At 34.2% G+C, this 21,325-nt stretch overlaps 1 protein-coding gene across 4 annotated transcripts in view; it reads left to right on the forward strand.

Moving 5' to 3' along the window:
- Positions 1 to 21,325, forward strand: part of RASEF (RAS and EF-hand domain containing) — a 413,955-nt gene that overhangs the window by 86,924 nt on the left and 305,706 nt on the right. For all 4 annotated transcript variants that reach the window (XR_012470760.1, XM_074196676.1, XM_074196675.1 and 1 more), the window contains 2 exons: positions 3,653 to 3,772; positions 7,548 to 7,624. Coding sequence is in view for 3 of the 4 variants with exons in the window: in XM_074196676.1 (XP_074052777.1) it covers positions 3,653 to 3,772; positions 7,548 to 7,624 (197 nt within the window). In the remaining variant the exon portion in view is untranslated. The remainder of the gene's footprint in view (positions 1 to 3,652; positions 3,773 to 7,547; positions 7,625 to 21,325) is intronic.

Below are 21,325 nucleotides of genomic sequence, written 5' to 3' on the forward strand. Positions count from 1 at the left end.
CAACAGTTGTTTGGACTATGATTAAACACATGCAAAGTGATTGAGGTCAACTGGAGTATTAAAACTGGATTATCCCAAATATTAAAATGCTAAGGATTTTTTGAATCTTAGCCACCACCATTGTTAAATATTTACACATTTTAAGTAGGTTACCAAATTGATAGAATTACTGTTCCCAGAATCTGAAATGGGATAACTTGATCAAAGATCATTGCTGAATTTGTAACTGAAAATGAAACTGGACACAATCTGACATCTGATTTATGCATCAGAAAAAGCCTTGCTTCTTTCTAAGTCTTGCCTCTCTCATGTGATTTCCTAACCTAAAAGCATTCTTTCTTATTTTATACTGAGATAAAGTATATGGATGAAGATATTACAGATGATGATATATAGAATTTGGTATCTTGATTTCTTGAAAAAAGGGCCAAAGAATGCAATGCAAAATATGTCCTACAATTGATTAGTCCATATCAATTAAATCAGCACCTTGATGGCATGTTGATAGGATGTTGCTTTTTTATATGCAAAACCTTAAATCAAATTTCATATCCCAAACTGCTTTTGGAATTGTCCATTTATCTTATGCTTATCAGTAAATTAAATATTTATGGGTACTAAGGAGGGGCAGGGATAGCAAATCAAGGGATACAAAGATGTTAAAGGTATGTTATTCTGTCATTTGAAAAGTTGTCTTTAAAGTAGAAAAGCTAACAATATAAGAAAATGCAATAAATGTTCAAGTATTATAGCAAATAGCATTGGTAGCTAATATTTATACAGGGATTTTTATATATTCTTATATAATATTCAAAATAAACACTTTTAGGTATTCTGTATAGGTATCCTTATCATCTTTATTGTATAGATAAGAGAACAAAGCTTCAGAGATTTTAAGCATTAAATGATTGTACTGTGATTTTGTCTTCCTACTCATTTTGGTACTATGTCTAGTAGATAAGATTGGTCTTGACAGAGGAGGTAGTACTTGATTTGGACCTTGAAGAGTGTGTGCATAGTTTAGAGAGCTAGTTGGAAGAATAAATAGAAGGTACACTGAACCAAGCTGCAGAAAGATAAAACATAACCTGTTCAAGGAAATAAGAAAGCCATTGTGGTTAAAGCAATAGCATCAGTGGAAAATAAAAAACTTGAAAGTTGGTTAGGGCCATATTTGATAGTGGACCTTATCAGTAAGAGAGAATTATGAAAGAAAGAAAGAAAGGAAGGAAGGAAGGAAGGAAGGAAGGAAGGAAGAAAGAAAGAATGATTGGAGTATGCTTTTATTAACTGCTTACACTTTGCAAAGCACCATGTGCTAAACTTTGGGAAAATAAATAGTAAAGTAAGAATGTCCCTGTTCTCAATGTGCTCACATTCTAATTGAGAAGAAAACACATGTAAGATTTTAACTAAAATTGAAAGTGAAAGGTCCCATGATCCTTAGAATATAGCAGCAAAGTAGATGGTAATGTAACCTCTTCTCCAGTTTTTTCCATTGATATTATCATTCTACTGATTAGGTTAATCACTTTCTGTTGTTGAACCCTTTGATGGTGTCAAGGACTTCAGTGATAAGAACCTTATTTTCTGGATTTTCAGTAGCTATGATTAATATCTTGCAAGGGTGGTTGCTGGATTATATCTCTTTAGGGATTGCTTACCAGAATGATATCCATAGTTACTGTAAGTATTGCTATTGCCAAGGCTCTCGAATTCAGAGTCCTGGGTTGTCTTGCCTGCAGTTGCTTGGCAAGTTGGTGGGAATAAGTCCCTTCTCTACAGTAGTGGATTCCTCAAATGATGTCTATGAGAATTGCACTGGAAGTGGGGCTGGTGTTCTGATGTGGTACAACAGCTTTCAGAGCTCCTGTGCTTGTTAACTTATTGGCGGCATTTAGGCAACAATTGCTGCAGTTGATAAGGAAGGTGGGCCCTTTTCTCCACATTATCTCTTGTCTCAGTGATGGTTGTAGGGACCTGAACTAGAAACTGGTGGTTGGGAGATACTATGTCCAATGCTTTTGAGTTCAGAGTTTGGGTCTGCTTCTGTCAGTCTGTAGGGAGATAGTGATCAAATATGGTATGATTTGACTAATATGGAAATAAACATTTAATGTGGTTTTATCTGTACTATCTATATCAAACTGTGTATGTCATGGGAAGGGGGGAAGGAAGGAAGGAAGGGTGATAGAAAAATGTGACATTCAAAAACTTACAAAAAGATGAATGTTGAAATCTACCTTTGCATGTAATTGGGAAAAATAAAATAAAATAACATTAAACAATTTTTTAAAAAATGTGGTGGTAGTTTGGCTTGCCTAGCATCTTCTTGCTGCAGCATTTAGAAATACTTGGTGGTCTCCAGTTACTGTATTTAAACTTCTGCTGAGCCATGTGACTTTTCAAATTCCCTTATTCTGAACTTCAGCCTATTCTGAAGACCAAATATGAACCCCCCAACAAAATGCGGCCTGCAGTACAGCTATGGTGGCCTCATTTTTGTACCTTCCTTTCCTACATACACGAGTCCAAGACTTTTAGATTGTTCTTAACATGATATAAATTGACTTCATAAAACTTATCCAGGTTTGTGGGATCCCAGGGAGTGAGGATGTCCTGGTGTAAAAAAGGTCTCATCTATTAGCAAGTCTTTGAAACATTTGGTTTAACTGCTCCACTGGCAATGCTAAAAGACATTGAAAGTTTTTGATATATCTCTTCTAATACAGAGGGTTGGTATATTTTGAATACATACACAACTACTACCCTCTTCACTTTGCCCCTTCCAATTCTGAGGTTCCCTAGATAAATAGGATCACAAATAATTTTTACCATTGGGTGGTTTGAGAAAGTATATGAATTAGGAACCATGAAGAAAAATATCCAGTTTGTGTGTTTGAGAGACAGAGAGACAGACAGACAGAGAGGAGACAGAGAGACAGAGAGAATAAATTAGAGAATGAATGTATCTATGCATATATGTGCATACTTAAATAGGACAAACAATCCCAAGAATCTTGATGTAGTTGTAACTTATTAAAACTTAAACTATTCTAGGCCTTTTGGGGAACCCTATATGTAACCTTAACTTATAGTCTATGTTGAACTTGTGAACAGATCCTGTGATTTGAGGATTGTATAATAGAATGTTATATAAAATACTTTAAGATTTATTTGCAAAAAAAAAAAGGTTTGTGTACATTATTTCAGCCCATTACCCTGAATAGTGGTCTCTATGTAAGAAAAAATTATGACCATTAAATCATTATTATCTGTTGTGTTCCTACCCCCCCCCCCCAATGAACCGGATAGTTGTAAGTATGAAACTCCCATTCCATTGATGTCACAAGGTAATTAGAACATTGACTGTGCATTATGTATTGATGTTTAATGGGAGTTGCCATCTAATTGCAATTGTTTCAAGAAGAGGTGCCAGGTTACTGTGTGAATCACAACCTGATTTAATATTTAAATGTAGAGATGTTCCTTTGTGTTTAAAATAAGAAGTTAGATTTTCATTCGTAAGCAATTATGCTAATGCATGTCACTTTTATTATTAGTAAGCAAAGAGTAGAAGTTTTTAAGTTTGTATAAAAAAGAACCCCTGACTTTCTCTCTTCCCTCTCTCTTTCTCTCTCTCCCATTGTAGGATGCAGCACCTGAAACAATTCCAATTATGATGGTGGGAAATAAGGCAGATCTTTGTGAAACAGCTTTGGCCCAGGGACAGAAATGTGTGCCAAAACATTTTGGAGAAAAACTGGCCATGGTAAGAGCAACAATGAATACAAATTAGGAGAGATCTTAAATCTAGATGCAAAAGTTTAGATTATTTTGCCCATTTAGGTCATGATTAGACACACAATGCCCTAAACATATCAAATACAATTGATATCCCCAAGAGTACCAACAAGATTAAATTCAGTATATGCATGCATTGATGTCATTTCAACCAGTAAATGGATCCACATAGCTGTATTCTTCAGTAGTATTTTTTATCTTCGTTGGTAACCTTCTTTCTGTTTTGCTCACTAAGGGCAGAAATCTGGTCTATTGTACATAAAACAATTTTGAATCAGTTCTCTAGACTGACCCATTAGAATGTAAATTCATTGTGAGTGGGGATTGTTTCTTTTTTATTTTTTTATTAATAATATCTGGCACATGGTACTTGCCTCATTGACTGTGTCTTTGATATCCCGTAGGTTACTTAATCATAGGGCCATAAGCAGGAAGTAACCTTAAGATAAAACTCAATTCATTTTACAATTGAGGAGATGGAGAAACATGAGTGGTCAGGTTAACTCCTGACAAATAAGCATAGTTGACACATAATAGCCTAGATGCCCTGTCTGGGAGAAAGAACGGTATTAATTCAGATTGCAAGATATCATAAAAACAATTGTTTAGCAACATTTGCTGTTGTTCTGTCACTTGTATCTGAATCTTCACGATCCCTTAGTAGATTTTCTTGGCAAAGATATTGTAGGGGTTTGCCATTTTCTTCTCTAGGTCATTTTACAGATAAGGAAATTGAAGCAAACAGTTAAGTGACTTGTCCAGGGTCACACAGGGCCAGATTTGAACTCAAACCTTCCTGACTCCAGGCCTGACATTCTATCCATTGTATATAAAAGGAATTATATATTATATTTTAGAAGGTATAAATGATTTTATATATATAATATGTATATATTATATAAAACATAAAATATATAAATATAAGATAAAAGGAGTTATATGTTATATTTTAGAAAGTATGGAAGAATATTTGTTGCAGGGGCAGAATACTACTGTGGAAAAGTCCAATATGGAGTCCAAAAATCTTGGTTGGAGTGTGACTCTGCTTACTCGTCATGTAACCTTGGGCAAGACAATTCACTTTTTATGAGCTTCATTCAACTGCCTCACTTATAAAATAATCCTACTGATACTTCTTTCAGTGAGGTTGTGGTTAGAAAAGTACTCTATAAACTGTGTGTTTTAAAGAAATATCTGCATTTGGGACATGAGAGAAGCAGGGAACATAAACACATAAACACAGATCATTGTTTTTTCCTCAAATGTACATGAAAATATCATGGTTTGCTGGTGAAGAATAAAAATATTTTTATGTCCCAAAAATCTTAATACAGTTTTGGTTGTTAATAGCTTAAAATGGCACCAAACTCTTGGGATACCCTGTTTCAAGCACCAGCTTTGTTCACGATCCTTTGGCTAGGTGCTAGAGATTTAAAATCAGAACAAAAAGAAGAGAAATTTCTGCCCCTGAAGAAACTTACATTATGCTAAAAAGTAATCAAATCCTGTATAAGAGAATTCTAATTAGGATATGGGCATTGCCAAATGACAGACAGAAATAAAAGGTTTCATACAAAGAGACAATATTTGACTTGGGCTTTAAAGTATGCCTAGGAATTCAATAACAATAGCAATATATCAATAATATTATCAGCAATCAATGCTTATTGTCAGCAGTTATAGTGTTGTGTCTGTAAAGCGCTTCATGCATGTTATCTCATTTAATTTAATACTCACAACCCTTTGAGTTGGATGTTCTTAATCCATTTTGCAGATGCAGAGAAATTAAATGACTTTCCCAAGTTTACATAGCTAGTGATTATTTAAGAAATTGAACATGGATCTTCATAATTCTGAGTCTAGTATTCTATTCATTACTCAAGTAGAGAATGAATATTTTGGGAAGAGGGAACATCAATAACCAAAAGAGATGTTTGAAGATGTTTGCTCAGCAGATAGAAACTGTCCAAAATAAAGAGTGCTGGAAGGACAGTAATATGAGATAATGGTGGAAAGATAAGGTAATGTAGGTTTGTGGAAGACCCTGAAAGCGAAGAAAAGGAATTGAAACCTTACTTGATACTAGCTAGAAGGGAATCAGTAAAAAATTGCAGTGAGATATCATGACCTGTGCAGCAAAAAAACCCACAATGTCATTTTTGAGCTCCCTTAAGAGAATTCAGAGTTTCCAGGAATGAAGAAGGGAGCACTCTACTCTGCTCCAATCAGACCTCATCTAGAGGATTGTTTAGTGTTGGATCATAGTGTAAGGGTATTGGAGAGTGTCCAGAAAAGAAGGGCTAGCAGGATAGTGAAGGATTTGGAGTCTGTCCTGATTGAAGATTTCATGCTGTTTAACCAGAAGATAAGATTCAGATATTTGACAGGCTTTATTGTAGAGGAGACACTGGGAAAGATTTATCTAGAGGTATCATGTTAGGGAGTGAAGAACACAAACACAGATCACTGCAGTATCCTTTGTATTGTTCTTTGTCCCCAGAGCCAGGAACAATAGATAGAAATTGCCAAGAGGCAAATTGAGGCTTAATGCCATATTTAAAATAAAAAATCAAATACCAAAGTTCCATAACAATTAAAGCTATTATGTTTTTAAATTAAGCACCATTTATTTTGTTTTTGCAGGGCAATGGAGTTAAGTGACTTGCCCAAGGTCACACAGCTAGGCAATTATTAAGTGTCTGAGATCAGATTTGAACTCAGGTCCTCCTGACTCCAAGGCTCTATCCATTGTGACACCTACCTGCCCCTGTTAAAGCTATTCTAACCATCCAGCAAGGACTTATTTAGAGCCTATTATGTACTTGGTACTATGATTGACATTGGAATGTAAAAGTACAGTGAGTTGCTTTCAGAAGTGCTGAGTTCTCCATCCTCAAAAGTTCTTCATATAGAGGATGGATGGTCATTGTCACTTACATCAATGTGGGCTTTCCTTTTGTGCATAGTTCAGTCTCTTCAAACTCCCAAATTCTTTATTTATTGATTGAATTTTTATTAAAAGACTGTTTGACCACTGATATTAAGGATGTAGTGCTGGGGAGAAAGGATGGGGAAAGGAGTAAGTGTGAAGAAACTATGTCAGTAGTTCAGGTGAGGGACTATATAAGTATGGTGTTGGCAATGGGAGTTAAGGAGATGGATAAAAGAGATGCTGTGAAAGTAGATTTGAGAGAACTTACTAGCTGATGAGGTATATGGCATGACAGTGAGGAAAAGAATCTGAAGTAATCTTGGGATTTCAAAAATGAGAATGCTGGCAATGGGATTATGAAATCCAAGAAAAGATGGCTAATTTTATTTTCTTGTATGACATCATCATCAATAATAATGATAATAACAATTATAATAACTTTAATAAATTTGAAAAACACTCTACATATATCAGTTCAGTTATCCTTTACAATAACCATGTAAGATAGGTGTAATCATCTTCATTTTATAGATGAAGAAAACTGAGGCCAAGCTAGTAAGTTTTTTTCAAATCAGGTCTTCTTCTGACCCTTAATTCCAACCTTCAGGCCATATAACTGTCATCCATATAACCTTGATATCCCTCCTTCTCACATTCAGAATCTTAGAAAATTTTTGGTAAATTGAGTTTTAATCCCTATGTATTAAGACCAAATTGGTTACTCTAAAGATGTTTAATTCAAATGCTAAAATTTCTAGAAAGTCATAACCTTCCTTCCATGTAAGTGTTGAATGTGTTTTTTCCTCCCCAGACCTATAGTGCCTTATTCTGTGAAACAAGTGCTAAAGAAGGTTCCAATGTTGTGGAAGCTGTTCTTCATCTGGCTCGGTAAACATTTACTTTGTATTTGAAAAACAAGTGTTCCGTTGATTTTGTTTTTAGGTGTTTTTTAGGACAGACTTCCTGACCCAAACCATCCATTTTGCCATCACTTAGAAAACATTCTCCCCTTCTGATTGCAGGAAAAGAGTAAATAAACCTGTACTTCATGAGAATAAGTAACATTAGAAAATACCTTCAGTGCCAAACAAAACAGGTGCATCAGAGGTGCAGTTGACATTTCTTTAAAATGTCACTGTAAAGCTAATTGTTGACTTCTGTGACTCATTTCCAGGAACTTGATTTTGAATACAACAGTCCATTATGAGTACAATCAACTATTATGACATTTTCCAGTGTTCAAAAAGAAATCAATTTGGAGCAATTTTCAGAGAATATTCTAGCTGGGGGAGGGAAAGAAGTCCTTAGAAGTTGTTTCTTCCCTAAGTTGTCATTCCTCATTTTAGCAACAAGGAAGGTAAAACTCAGAGAAGTGATTTGCCCAGGGTCACACAGATCATTATTTGATCAGTTGATCAGTGTGTCTCCTAAGAATAGTCTAGTGTTCTTTCATTACCCTATGTTTTGTTCTACTGATATGCCAGTTTGGAAATACTTTGTCAAAACTATTTCAGAATAATTATTATGTGAAAATGAAGTTAATTTTGTTCTTTGTTATAATGTGTTAGTGTTAAATTGAATAGATTTCAGTATAAGCATTTTAATTTTTCTGAAACATTTGAAGTGGTAAGATCATCTATTAGTCTTAATACTTTTACTTGCATCAGATCCCACTTAGTTTTTGGGGAGGTGTCACTTAATGGAGAGAAGTTTGTCTGAAAGAGAAATCTGGTCTATGAGCATCTCTTAATATTTTAAATATTTTAGAATTAAATTGTAGACCAAAAAATGAAATCAAGCCTATTGTTTTTGAATTGTAGACTTACCAAGATATAATTTCAGTCGTGAAGATGTTTTGTAGATTTTCAGAGACATTGTCTTTTTCTTTGATGCAAAACCTCTTCTGTTGATAATATATTCATAATTTGAACAAGCTAACATATTTCAAACTGGTATTTTAATTTAAGTAGCCACTTAATCCTAGCTATTTACTATTTTAAATGCTCATCACAAGCTTCTAAAGCTCCATGGAAGGGACCTTTTACATCACTTAGTGTCTTAGTCCAATAGCTGTATTTTAGAAATGAGAAAACTGAGGACTATAGAGATTAGTGACTTTTTCCTTCATTCCTGAAGATAAATATTCTTTCTACCCCACCATATGGTTTTCACTGATATTGTTGTATTTTAAAAGATCTGATGAATAGAAAAATTCATCTTCTTATGGTATTTTTTAATCAAGTCTCTTTTTAAACGAATAGCAAAACTAGATATTCAGGTAGAAGGAATCAGTAAATCCTTATTTATTAAGTTTCTACTAGATGGCTGGGTATAAAAAAGACAAAAAAAGTATTTTTTTGTTGAATGTTTATTATATTATTGTTCAGTTGCTTCAGTTGTGTTCAACTATTCATACCTCCATGTGGAGTTTTCTTGGCAAAGATACTGGAGTGGTATCTCTAGCTCATTTTATAGATGAGGAATCTGAGGCAAAAGGGGTTAAGTGCCCAGGGCCACATAACTAGTAAATATCTGAGACCATATTTACACTCCACTCTTCCTGATTCTAGGTCTGATTTTTATCCTTTTTGACACTTAGCTATATATATATATATATATATATATATATATATATATATATATATATATATATATATATATATATATTCTATAGGGGTAGACTACAATGTATATCAAAAATCAGTACATAGCATAGAAGATAATTTGGGGGGGGAAGCACTAATAACTGGGGGACTTAGGGAAGTCCTGATAGAAGGTGTCATCTAGAGGTTTGAAGAGAAGTAGCAATGAGGAAGGAATTTTGTTCTAGGCCAGGGAGACGATGCCCAGAAATGGGAAATGGAATACTAAGTAATGAGGAATTATTAGAAAGCCAGTTTGACTGGACTACACCCTATATGAAGGGGATTAATTTATAGTTAGGCTTTAAGGTAGGTTAGAGAACTATGTAGGTTGGGAATGCCAAACAAAAGAGTTTGTTTTATCTTTGAGCACTACCTTAAGCAGTTTGCATAGTAATGTGATGTGTTTAAATCTGTGTCTTAAGAAAATTACAATAGATTGGAGAAAAGACAATCTTGAAGCAGAGAGATAAATTATTAGACTATTGTAGTAGTCCAGGTAGGTGATGATAAGAACCTTCACTACAGTTATGGAGCCAGGGATGGAATTTGAAGCTACTCTGTATATACAGAAATGTTGAAACTTGAGAACTGATTAAATATATGGAGCAAGTGTGAAGAGTTGAGGATTAATCCTTGGTTGTGAACCTTGGTGATTGGAAGGATGGGAAGGGCCTCAACAGAAATGGATGTATTTGAGATCAATCAATCAACAAACATCTACCATGTGTCAGGCAAAAGGCAACTAGTTGGCACCATGGATAGAACTCTAGTTTAGAGTTAGGAAGATCTGAGTTCATACCCATCTTAGATACTTCCCAGCTGTGAAAACCAAGTAACTTAATCCTGTCTACTTCGGTTTGCTCATCTGTAAAGTGAGCTGGAGAAGTAAATGGCAAACCACTTCAGTATCCTTTTCCTTTTTTTCCTTTTTTGTTTTTTTTTTGTTTTGTTTTTTGAAGGCAATGGGTTTAAGTGACTTACTAAAGATCGCATAGCTAAGTAACCACAAGTAGCTGAGACCACATTTGAACTCAGGTCCTCCTGACTTCAGAGCTGTTGCTCTATCCACTGTACCACCTAGCTGCCTCAGTGGAGTTCTTTTCACGAAAATCTCAATTGGGCTCATGAAGAGTCAGATATAACTGAACTGAACAACAATTATAAAAACATGAGCCAGATTTTCATATGTATGGGAAATTATTTATTATGTACTCATGTGCCAGGCACTAGACAAAGCATTTGGGATATACATCTAATGAAGCAAGCTAGGTAGTCTGTATCCTCAAGGAGCTAACATTCTAATGGGGGGAAGATAAAACCTGAAGGTCATGAATATGTGTGAGTTGGTATAGTTTAGAAATGGTACCATGTTTCCTTGGAAGAGGGCATGTTATGTGCTAAAAAGTACAAAGATGATACAATATAGATGTAGAAGCAGCATGCATAGAGATTATTTTTAAGAATTTAAAAATGAAAATATTGCTATAATATTCAGAGGTCTTACTAGTTACTGCTCAAATAAGCCGGCATAATGAATACAGACAGGTAAACTGCAGTTTTTTTATTCATTCAAAAGTGTGTTACACACTATCAGTAGGTTATGGATGTGTGTGTGTGTGTGTGTGTGTGTGTGTGTGTGTGTGTGTGTGTGTATGATATGAGCAGATGAAGTCCACACATAATATAGTATATACATATAAGACACATGCAGATTTCCAATATATGTATAAGTAAATGTGTATATATTGAATAAATGTGTGACCATTCACATTCTATCCAGAGATTAAAGAGAAGATAGAGTAATAGCAAAGGGAGGTGCTTAGATTGTTATAAAGGAAAGAATGTGTCTGTTTAGTGTAGGTATTTATACCAGATTAAAGAAAACTGTATCTTCTTTATAAGTCAGTCAGTCAATAAGCACTTGATGTGCAGGTGTTCAGGGAAGAACAGTATCTCTGGTGAGAGGACAGTATATGGTTGAATTGGTTAACTATAGGATTAAGGTTAGACAGGGAGGCAAATGAGACCACAATAGGAATGGCAATCTGAGAGAGGAACTGGGGCTAGAGATGGTGGTAAAGATAATAGGTTTAGGAACTGAGAAAAAAGGGAAAGATGAGAGAATAAGAGTTGATTATCAAAGTGGGAAATTTTAAATATGAAAGCAGAAATTATGGGTGATCAGTAAAGCCAAAGTTTGATGGACCTGTTGATAGTTAAGTGGAAATAGATAAAGGGATTAAAGGTGATTACTCTTGAGACAGGGTGCTCACGGGAAGATTCACATGTCTATCTAAATCTCCAAGTTTGAGAACAGGGACTGGGAAAGAAAAGAAAACCACGAGCTAGGTACTGAATAGTGCAGTGAGTATTCAGGATTCCAGAAGATGAATAATGAAACTTTTTTCTATTTAGCACCTGACAGAGTGGTGATGGATTCAGGTGGTAGAATGAAACATGTATATTTTGAACTAGGCCAATAAGGGAATTCATTTTGTTTCCAATGTATTTTTATTACAAGGTATTTGTGTTCCCCCCAGTGTGGGGGGACTCTTTAAAGAGTTTAGAGGGAGAGAAAATAGATTTTCTTAATTGGAAGTCAATATAAAAAATAAACTCCTTGAGAAAGGAAGAGGTAGTGCCCTGAAGGTTAATCGATTATATCAACAAGGATCTGTACAAGGTAATAGAGATGTATGGAATGAACCTTTAAAAGAGGAGAGAACAGTCAGTCAATAAATATTTACTAAGGGCTTTTTATGTGTCAGACTTTATTCTAAGCTCTGGAGAAGGAAAGAAATTGAAAAGTCTCTGACTTTGAGGAACTCACATATTTTGTGGGTGGCAACATGCCAACAACTATGGACTAACAAATTGTCTGCAGAATAAATAAGAAAACTATAGAGGGAAGAAAATAAAATTAAGGAGGTTCTTCAACTGAAATTAAGGTTTCCTGTAAAAGTGAAAATTTAGCTAGGATTGAAAGAAGTCAGTAGGTAGGGATGAGGAGGGAGAGTATTCCAGGAGTGATGGATACCCAGTGAAAATGTTTGGAGAAAATAGAATATCTTATTTGAGGAATAACAGCAAGGAGCTCAGGATGGGAGCCAAGGAAAGAGAGTCTGAAATTACAGTGGGAACCAGATGATGAAGATTCTTCCTCCTAAGTTATTGGATTTTTCAAGGAAAGACTCGAAAAGTAAGGAGGACTTGAAAGAAGTCACAGCCAGCACTGACTGGAGAATGGTGGTCTAAAATTTGATAGTTGCCAGAGACAGATTTCCATTAATGTGAATAGTGTGAAAGAATGATGAAGGGTGAATTTTGCTGTATGTAGTAAAGGATTCACTCAGACCAATGGGAAGGTAGTGATTAAGGAGTGGTGTTGCTGAGATAGATGGGCTTCAGAGTATAGAAGAGGTAACAGGATTTTCACTTTTGTAGTTAGCTACCTTGTACTGAGTTGCTTGTAATCAGTCTTTAAAGTTCTATAAGGATCAAGAGCTGCAATGGCATGAAGGCAGTAGATTTTGTTTTTTAAAAATTTTTTCCAGTTGCATGTAAAATTTTTTAATATTTAAAAATTTTTTAATTTAAAATTTTAATTTAATAAAAAACTAAAATTTTTGATTTTGAATTCTCTCTCTTTTCCTTCCCCCCAGTTGATAAAGTGAGCAGTTTGATATAGGTTATACATGTGCAGTAATGCAAATCATTTTTATGTTAATCATATTATGAAAGTGGCTATAAATTATTTTTGCACCTTTTGATACTTTGTACTTTTAGGTCCTTTTTCTTTTTTAAAAAGATCTTCTTTGGGAACAAATATGGTAGTGGTATTGCTGGATTAAAGGTTATACATAGTTTTATAGCTTTTGGGGCATAGGTCCAAATTACTCTATAGAATGTTTATGTCACTTCACAACTCCCCGTCCCCCATTTTCTGACATTTCTTTCCCCATTTGTCATTTTCCTCTTCTGTCATATTAGCCAATATGATAGAGGTGAGACAGTACCTCAGAGTTGTTTTGATTTCATTTCTCTGGTCAGTATGATTTAGAGTATTTTAAAAATATAACTATTGACAACTTCGATGTTTTTCACCTGAAAACTGCCTGTTCAGATCTTTTGACCTTTATCAATTAAGGAATAACTTGTATTCTTATAAATTTGACTTATTTCTTTATGTATTTGAGAAATGAGACCTTTATCAGAGAAACTTGCTATAAAAGTTTTTTCTTCCCAGTTTCCTTTCCTTTTAATCTTCACTGTATGGGTTTTGTTTTGTTAAAAAAAAAACCTTTTTAATGTAATGGAATCAAAATTATCCCTCTAACCTCCTACAATGCTCACTATCTCTTGTTTTGGTTATAAATTTTTTACATATCCATAGATCTGACAGGTAAACCATTCCATGTTCCCCAAAGGCTCCCCAATTGAATACTAATTTATTAGAAGCCTACTATATGCTTCACTGTCCTAAATGCTGGGATTAAAAAATATTCAAAAGACAATCCCTTTCCTCAAGAAGTTAACAGTTTAATGGGGGGATACAACATGCAAATAATTATATAGAAAGCAAGCATATACATATATATATATATATATATATATTTAATACATTGGAAATCATTAAAAGAGTGAAAGCCTTAGTTAGGGTTAGTTAAGACTTCCTATAGAAAGTAGGGTTTTATTTTGGACTTAAATTTAATGAAGTCAGTAGTTGGAATGGAGAAGGGAATGCATGGGAAATGCCAGAGAAAATGCCCAGAGTCAAGAAATGGAGTGTTTTGTTGTGGAACATACAAGAGGCCAGTGTCACTGAATAGAAGAGTATCTGTCAGGGAGAAGGTTAAGAAAGCTTGGAAAGGGAGAAAGGAACTAGGTTGAGAAGTGCTCTGAATTCAAGAGCATTTATATATACTTCCAGAGGCAGTAAGGTACTCGTGGAGTTTATTGAGTAGATAAGATCTGCTTTTTTAAGGAAAATCATTTGAGTGACTGAATGGAGAATAGATTCCTCATCTGTGGTGTGTTGCATTCATTGGGGCACAAGTGTATGTTGTAGTGTATGATGAAAGGAGGATTAGATTATGGAGGTCTGTAGATTCCAATTCTAGTTCCATCATTGTCTTTTACTAATTGAATGACCTTGTGCACTTAATCTCTGTTACATGAGAGGATTAAATTGAATTATCAACAATTAAATACTTACTATAAAAAATTAAAAAAAATCTGATTCTAGTTTATCCTGGAACTCCTTTTTAGGATAATGTCTAGTCATTTTGGTACCATTGTATATTAAGGGTCTTATAGAAGTAACTTTACTTTAGAGAAATGCTTAATTAAAAGATTACTAATCCTATAATGCTATGATAGAACTTTTTAAAAATGTTATTTTATTTTTTCCAATTGCACACAGTTAGTATTCAATATTTATCTTTTTGTAAGATTTTGAGTTCCATATTTTTCTCTCCTCACAACAGCAAGCAATTTGATATAGATCATACATGTACAATCATATTTAACACATTTCCATATTAGTCATATTGTGAAAGAAGAATCAGAACTAAAGGGAAAAAAACCAGGAGAAAGAAAAGAAAAACATAAAACAAGATTTAAAAAGTGAAACTAGTATGCTTTGGTCTAAATTCAGACTCGACGGTTTTTTCTCTGGATGTGGATGATATTCTCCGTCCCAAGTCTTTTAGAATTGTCCTTGATCTTGAACTGCTTAGAGGAGCTAAGTACATTCATAGTTGATCACTGTGACAGTGTTCAAGAGAAGATATGATTTCACTGGTGTAGGGAAATCTTAGAAGAGGAAATGTCATACAAAATTGCCTTAGAACCTTGAAAGATTAAGCAACTTTCTCAGAACCACATAGCCATTGTTGTCAAAGACAATATTTGATTGCATTATATGACTATTTTTGTTTGTGTCTTTATGTAATATTTCAGATACTCAATAGCTAAGAATATCAGTGATTTTTTTTTTGATGTTAGTATTTTGCTAAAGTAGATTGTAGTCTTTCTGTGCTTCAGTAGACAGTTCCATGAGTTAGTTGCCCTTGACAAAAAAACAGAAAACAAAAACAGATTAAAAAATCCCAAGTTATGGTTTTGTTTTGTTTGGAAAAATTTTATTATTTTATTGGAGTTGTGACCATCTGTCTGCCAGGCCTATTATTTGAATTTAGATTATTCCTTTGGGGGAGGGAAAGTGTTGGTCGGTCTTTCATAAGTTTGGTGTAGGAACTGTCAGAGTTCATGATTCCTTGGCATTATCTTTGAGAGCAAAGTATCACTTCCAGGCCAGAAGTACATGACAATGTAGATTTTGACAGAGGAATACAGTTAAGATCATTGAATAAGTCAATACAATAATATACAAAATTTTACCTTGGAATCCTGTTAAAGATAAGTGCCATGGACACACCCAGTGAGCAGAATTTATTTCCTTTGCTATACTGTAAAGATAGGATAGTCTGTTTCCTTTTTTTGGTTATCTACTAATAGATAAAGCATGTTGGATCAATTCCAGCAATGACTGTTTTTCCAGCTTGGCAACTAGCTTATATTTATTTCCTTTAAAACACCAGGTGTGCGAAGCTCTTTTGGTAATTAACCTAGCACAAGTCATCTTTTATTTCCATTATTTTATGGTCAGATGACAGTGACAACTAAAATTCTTAAACAGTTTAAAAAGTCAGAAAACTTAGTTGTGATTCATATATTAGAGATTTTCTCCCCTTTCATGTTCTGTTAATTTAAGATCCTTAAGTCTGAGCTATTGTTATTGATTTTTTTTGGGGGGGGGGATGGTTTGGAAGGAGGAGACCACCTGCAGCAGTCACCATTGTCATACTCAAAACATGTGCTTGTCAAAATAACTAGACCTAAAGATACAGGTGCTATAAAACAGAGATGAAATCTGGGCTTTTATATACTATCAAGTAAATTATCCAGATAACTTTAAACTCCATAGCTATGGAATACTCTAGTCTAATTCTCACAAGATATTTCATGAAATTTATTCTAGAATCTGTTTGATATTGAGGGTTTGGAGCATTTGAGATTTTGGATATTTTTTTTGCAAGAAACTCCAGGAATGACTCATTAAAACTGTATTTTATTCTACTATATTAGTTCTTGGAAACATTGTATTCTAAGAATTAGAATCTCCAAGAAACAGTATTTCCTTGGTTGTCTGGTAGGACATTTTCCTTAACCATTAACCCATTAACAGGTAAACTTATTATTACCAGAATACTATTGAAATTTGAATGTGGGGAATTCTAGGACATTCTAAGAAGTTTCTATTGTTCAAATTCTTTATATTCGCATATTTGTTTATGAAAAATTTCCAAAATACAGGCCTTGTTTTTTTTACAAAAGATGTGTTCTTTGAAGGATTCTGGGCAAATAAAATTTTTAAAGATTGAATCATTTTAAATGTAGTATCAGAACTTATAAGGAATTCTTTTATAAATTATTTTCTGATTTAGATATTTTATCAGCTTGAATTTTTTAAATATAATGTGTCTTTAAAATGAACAATGTCTTTATTTAATTACATTGAGGAAAATGAAGCCAAGGTCACATTTGTAATTTTTTTTCAAATTTTGAAATAGTGACCTTCAATTTTTAGAGTATTTATTACATTCTGTGTTCTGTTTTAGATGCTAAAGAGAAGTGTAATGATCTCTGACATACTTAGATCTCTGTCTTTAAGAAAAAATCATTAGATTGGACACACCTAAAACTGTTGTCCCATAGTCCTCATTTTTATTTCTCAGCTAGGTTTGAAGAAAAAGTCTATATTTGTTGTTTCTACTTTCTCCCCTTTCTTTCTAACATCTTGCAGTCTTAATTTCTATTCTTGTCCTGGATTGAAATTGCTCTCTCTGAGGTCATTAATGATCTCTTTATTACTAAACCCTGTGGCCTTTTCTCAGTCTTAACCCTTTATGATGTATCTGAAGCATTTGATATTGAAAACCATGCCTTCTGTTCATATTATCTTTTATTGTTGAATTGTTTTTCCATTGTGTCTAACTCTTCATGACTTCATTTGAGGTTTTCTTGGAAAAGACTGGAATGGTTTGTCATTTCCTTCTCCAGCTCATTTTGCAGATGAGTAATTAAGGCAAAGAAGGTTTAGTTACTTGTCCAGGATTACACAGCTAAGTGAGTGTCTGAGGCTGAATTTGAACTCAGGAAAATGAGTCTTCCTAACTTTTCCTGACAGTACTCTATTCACCTAGCTGCCCAGATATTATTTACCTCCCTATTAGGGTCCCTCCCATCTGACCACTTCTTCCCTATACGCTTTGATTTTTTTAGGTTTTTGCAAGGCAAATGGGGTTAAGTGGCTTGCCCAAGGTTGAACAGCTAGGTAATTATTAAGTGTCTGAGACCGGATTTGAACCCAGGTACTCCTGACTCCAGGGCTGGTGCTTTATCCACTGTGCCACCTAACCTCTCCTCTATACTCTTTGCAAGAGAGCTAGCTGATTTGACTATAGTCTTCTTTTCCAGGCTAATTACATATAACTCTCTCTCACACATTTTATGCTTTAGCCAAACTGACTCATCTGTTGTTTCCTATAACATTCCATTTTCTACCTCTGTGCTTTTGCCCTATCACCCATTCCTTGAATACTCTTTCATTATCTCCAGGTCTTGGAACTGCTAGCTCCCTCCACATCAAATATGAGATATTTCATAATCTTCCCAGTTTTTAGTCTCCTGCCCTTCCCATCTCTGTGTATTTGTTTTGCTCACCTGTGAATATTTTAAACTTACCCTTTCCGCATTATGTGGGTTAGAGATCTGGAAAATACTTCTACATTATTTTGACCTTTCCTTTGTAACAGAGAAATATTATTTTTCTTTTTTCTTTTATAGAATATTTTCAGTACCATATTGTAAAATTTGGATTAAATATTTGGTCATAGGCTTTGTATCATTTGCTGGCCTTCACATGTCACCTATGGCTTCTGCAAAGTTTCCCCAAAATTTCCCGTTTAATTTCTTATGCTGACCTGCAATATATTAAATTGTGATGGGGAAAGTCATGATGTGGAAGGAATAACTGTATATATAACTAGTAGAGTGTAAACTTCTTGAGAGCAGGAAATATATGAATTTTTCTTTGTCTTTCCCTTACTTGGCACATTACTTGAGTCATAGTAAGTACTTAAAAGTACTTTTTCATTGAATGGCATATAATTCATTAAAAATCTTAACGAGGAAGATAAGACATTTGGAAATAATCTCTAATAGCATATTATTACATGTTAAATTGTAATATAGACAAAAATATCACAGAATAGGATATAGAATGGAATGTGAGTTTTATGGAAGAGCTATGGAATAAGTTATGTCTTAGAAGATGGGAAGGTTTTGGGTACCCAGAGTAAAGTAATAAGGGAAAGCATTCCATATGGGAACACATAGAATGGATAAAGGAGTGGAAGAATGAACGTAATATTTTTGTAGGATGAGGAGGAGGAGGTTGGTCCAATTAAAGAAGAGGATTTCTTTGAATTGTAAAATGTGAAGTCTTATAAACAAAATCTGTCCAAATTAAGGGCTCAGGATATGAAGTAGTTTCTAGATTCCAAAGAGTCAAATGGAGGAAACTATGACAACTTTTCGAGCAGGGAAATGATGTGATGAATGTTATATTTTTCACAGAATAGGGAATCTAGTAGGGTGGGTGAAAGAGAAAAGGATAAAGTAGTAGTGTTTTGGTAACTGTCTAGAGTGAAGATTTAATGTTTCAAAGCTCCAAAGGCCTTGGCAACTATAATCAAAATATATGCATTGAATTCCAATTGTAACATGAGTATGTGTAACCATATGCTAATCATTTAAAATATTAGACATGTTCATGACTATATTTGTGAAATGAGGGTAGTACTATTTGCATAAAATACTCAAATTACAACTTAATGTTGTTGCAAAGGAAAGTACTTTAGAAACTCTAAATATACTATTGAAATATGAAGTGAGGAGCAGCTAGATGGTACAGTGAGCAGAGCAGCAACCCTGGAGTCAGGAGGACCTGAGTTCACCATCCTTAGACATTTGAATCTTACTAGCTGTGTGACCTTGGGAAAATCACTTAACCCCATTGCCTTACAAAAAACAAACAAAAAGAAATATGAACTATTATTTTTAGATAGAGGGGACACTTATAACACATTTAAGAAAGTTAAGCAGTATTGAAAGGAGCAAACAAGATGAGTGGCAAAGGGGGTTAGAAATATCAGAGAATTATAGTATTTTTCAGCTATTGCCTTCATTATCTTCATGACTTATGAGAAGTCATTTCCTTTCTTTGTGTTTTATTTTTATCATCTATAAAATAAACACATCAGACTAGATTATCTTTAGGGTTTCTTTTTTTAAGTATTGTACGATTCTGTGATTCTTTTGCTTGGGTTTAATATTCAAGCTCCCTCATTCTTTCTCCTTTTTATTGGAAATTTTTATTTGCTAATTCTTCATTCATAGCCCATGAGTTGTTTAAAAAATATATATATATATATATATATACTTTTAGTTGTCAGTAATTCTAATAAAAGGAAGACTGAAACCAGTAGCTAAAGAGAGATTTGTTGATTATCCATGAATTTAAATTATCTATATTTTTCCAACTTCCAATACTATTCTAATCAGGACATCTGTGGTTCTGGCTAATATTCTATAGCCATCAATTTTGGGTAAGGCTAAACTGTTCATAACAATATGGAGTTGTGGAATAATATATTTATTATATGTACAAGTAGGAATACAATATGTTGTATATACACATATGTATATGCTTGTGACTGTTCCCTTTACCCTTCCCCATTGTTAGGTCTAGTTACCTTTAACCCAATTCAATTTCACATCTAAGCCCAGGCCATTTTTACTCAAGGGATATTTACTTTAAATACATAATGGGAACAAACTACAGGTGTTTCCCTTTCTAGCACCCTTTCTACCTCCTTTGTACCATCCTGTTGTTTTGGGGAGGGACTTGACTCAAAGTTTAGCTCAGTTTCTGCTTACCATCAGATCCACCAATTTTAAAGCCTGTGTAACATGATGGCTGGATGATTTCTCCTCTCACCTTCTATTGGACTAGGATCCCACTGATCCCTCTTTGCTCCTCAGAACATTATTACTTCTGAGTACTGGTATGTGTTGGGAACCAAGGTGAACACTGCTATACTGGGGCATCCTCTTGAGTTTTTGAACTCATAGAGTCTTAGAGACATCACTTGCCTAATTAAGAATGGAAAAGAACAAATTCAAAGGCCAAGCACTAAGACCCTTTCATTAAGTCATCTGACCTCAAAGGAATGAGGCCCCAAGTTTTCCCTTACCTTATGCTCTCACAAAGAGCAAAAGATTCAATGAGATTCCCCCTAAGAGTAAATGAAACAAGAGAGGAAGTGGCTGATACTGGAGCTAAAGAACCATCTATTTCAATACAGGGTTAAAATGAATTAGAAACAATTACAGAGTGTTTCCCATGCTTCACAGTTCTTCAGGACATTTGCCTTATACATCATCAGAGTTCTTTTGGAATAAGGCTTCTTAGCTTCTCTATATGGAATAACTTAACTATCCTAAGTGTTCTGTACAGGCATCAGGTGGTCATTGCACATAAATTATAACATACCTATATATCTTTGGGGAAAACTTTTCTATATTTTTACATGGTTCAAGCATGCCCATGTATATATGAATGTCTCCCAGAAAGCAAATTGTATATTTAACATATTTAACATATGTATCTGCACACACACACACACACACACACACATATGGATTAGTCTCTTTAGATGTATATGTGAACCATATGGACTTCTATATACATGTGCATGCATATAAAGAAAAGCTTCAAGCCCATTTTTGCCCAATATGATAATTTTCCTCTATGTAA

The sequence above is a fragment of the Macrotis lagotis genome, chromosome 8 (assembly GCF_037893015.1).
Source record: "Macrotis lagotis isolate mMagLag1 chromosome 8, bilby.v1.9.chrom.fasta, whole genome shotgun sequence".
NCBI lineage: Eukaryota > Metazoa > Chordata > Mammalia > Peramelemorphia > Peramelidae > Macrotis > Macrotis lagotis.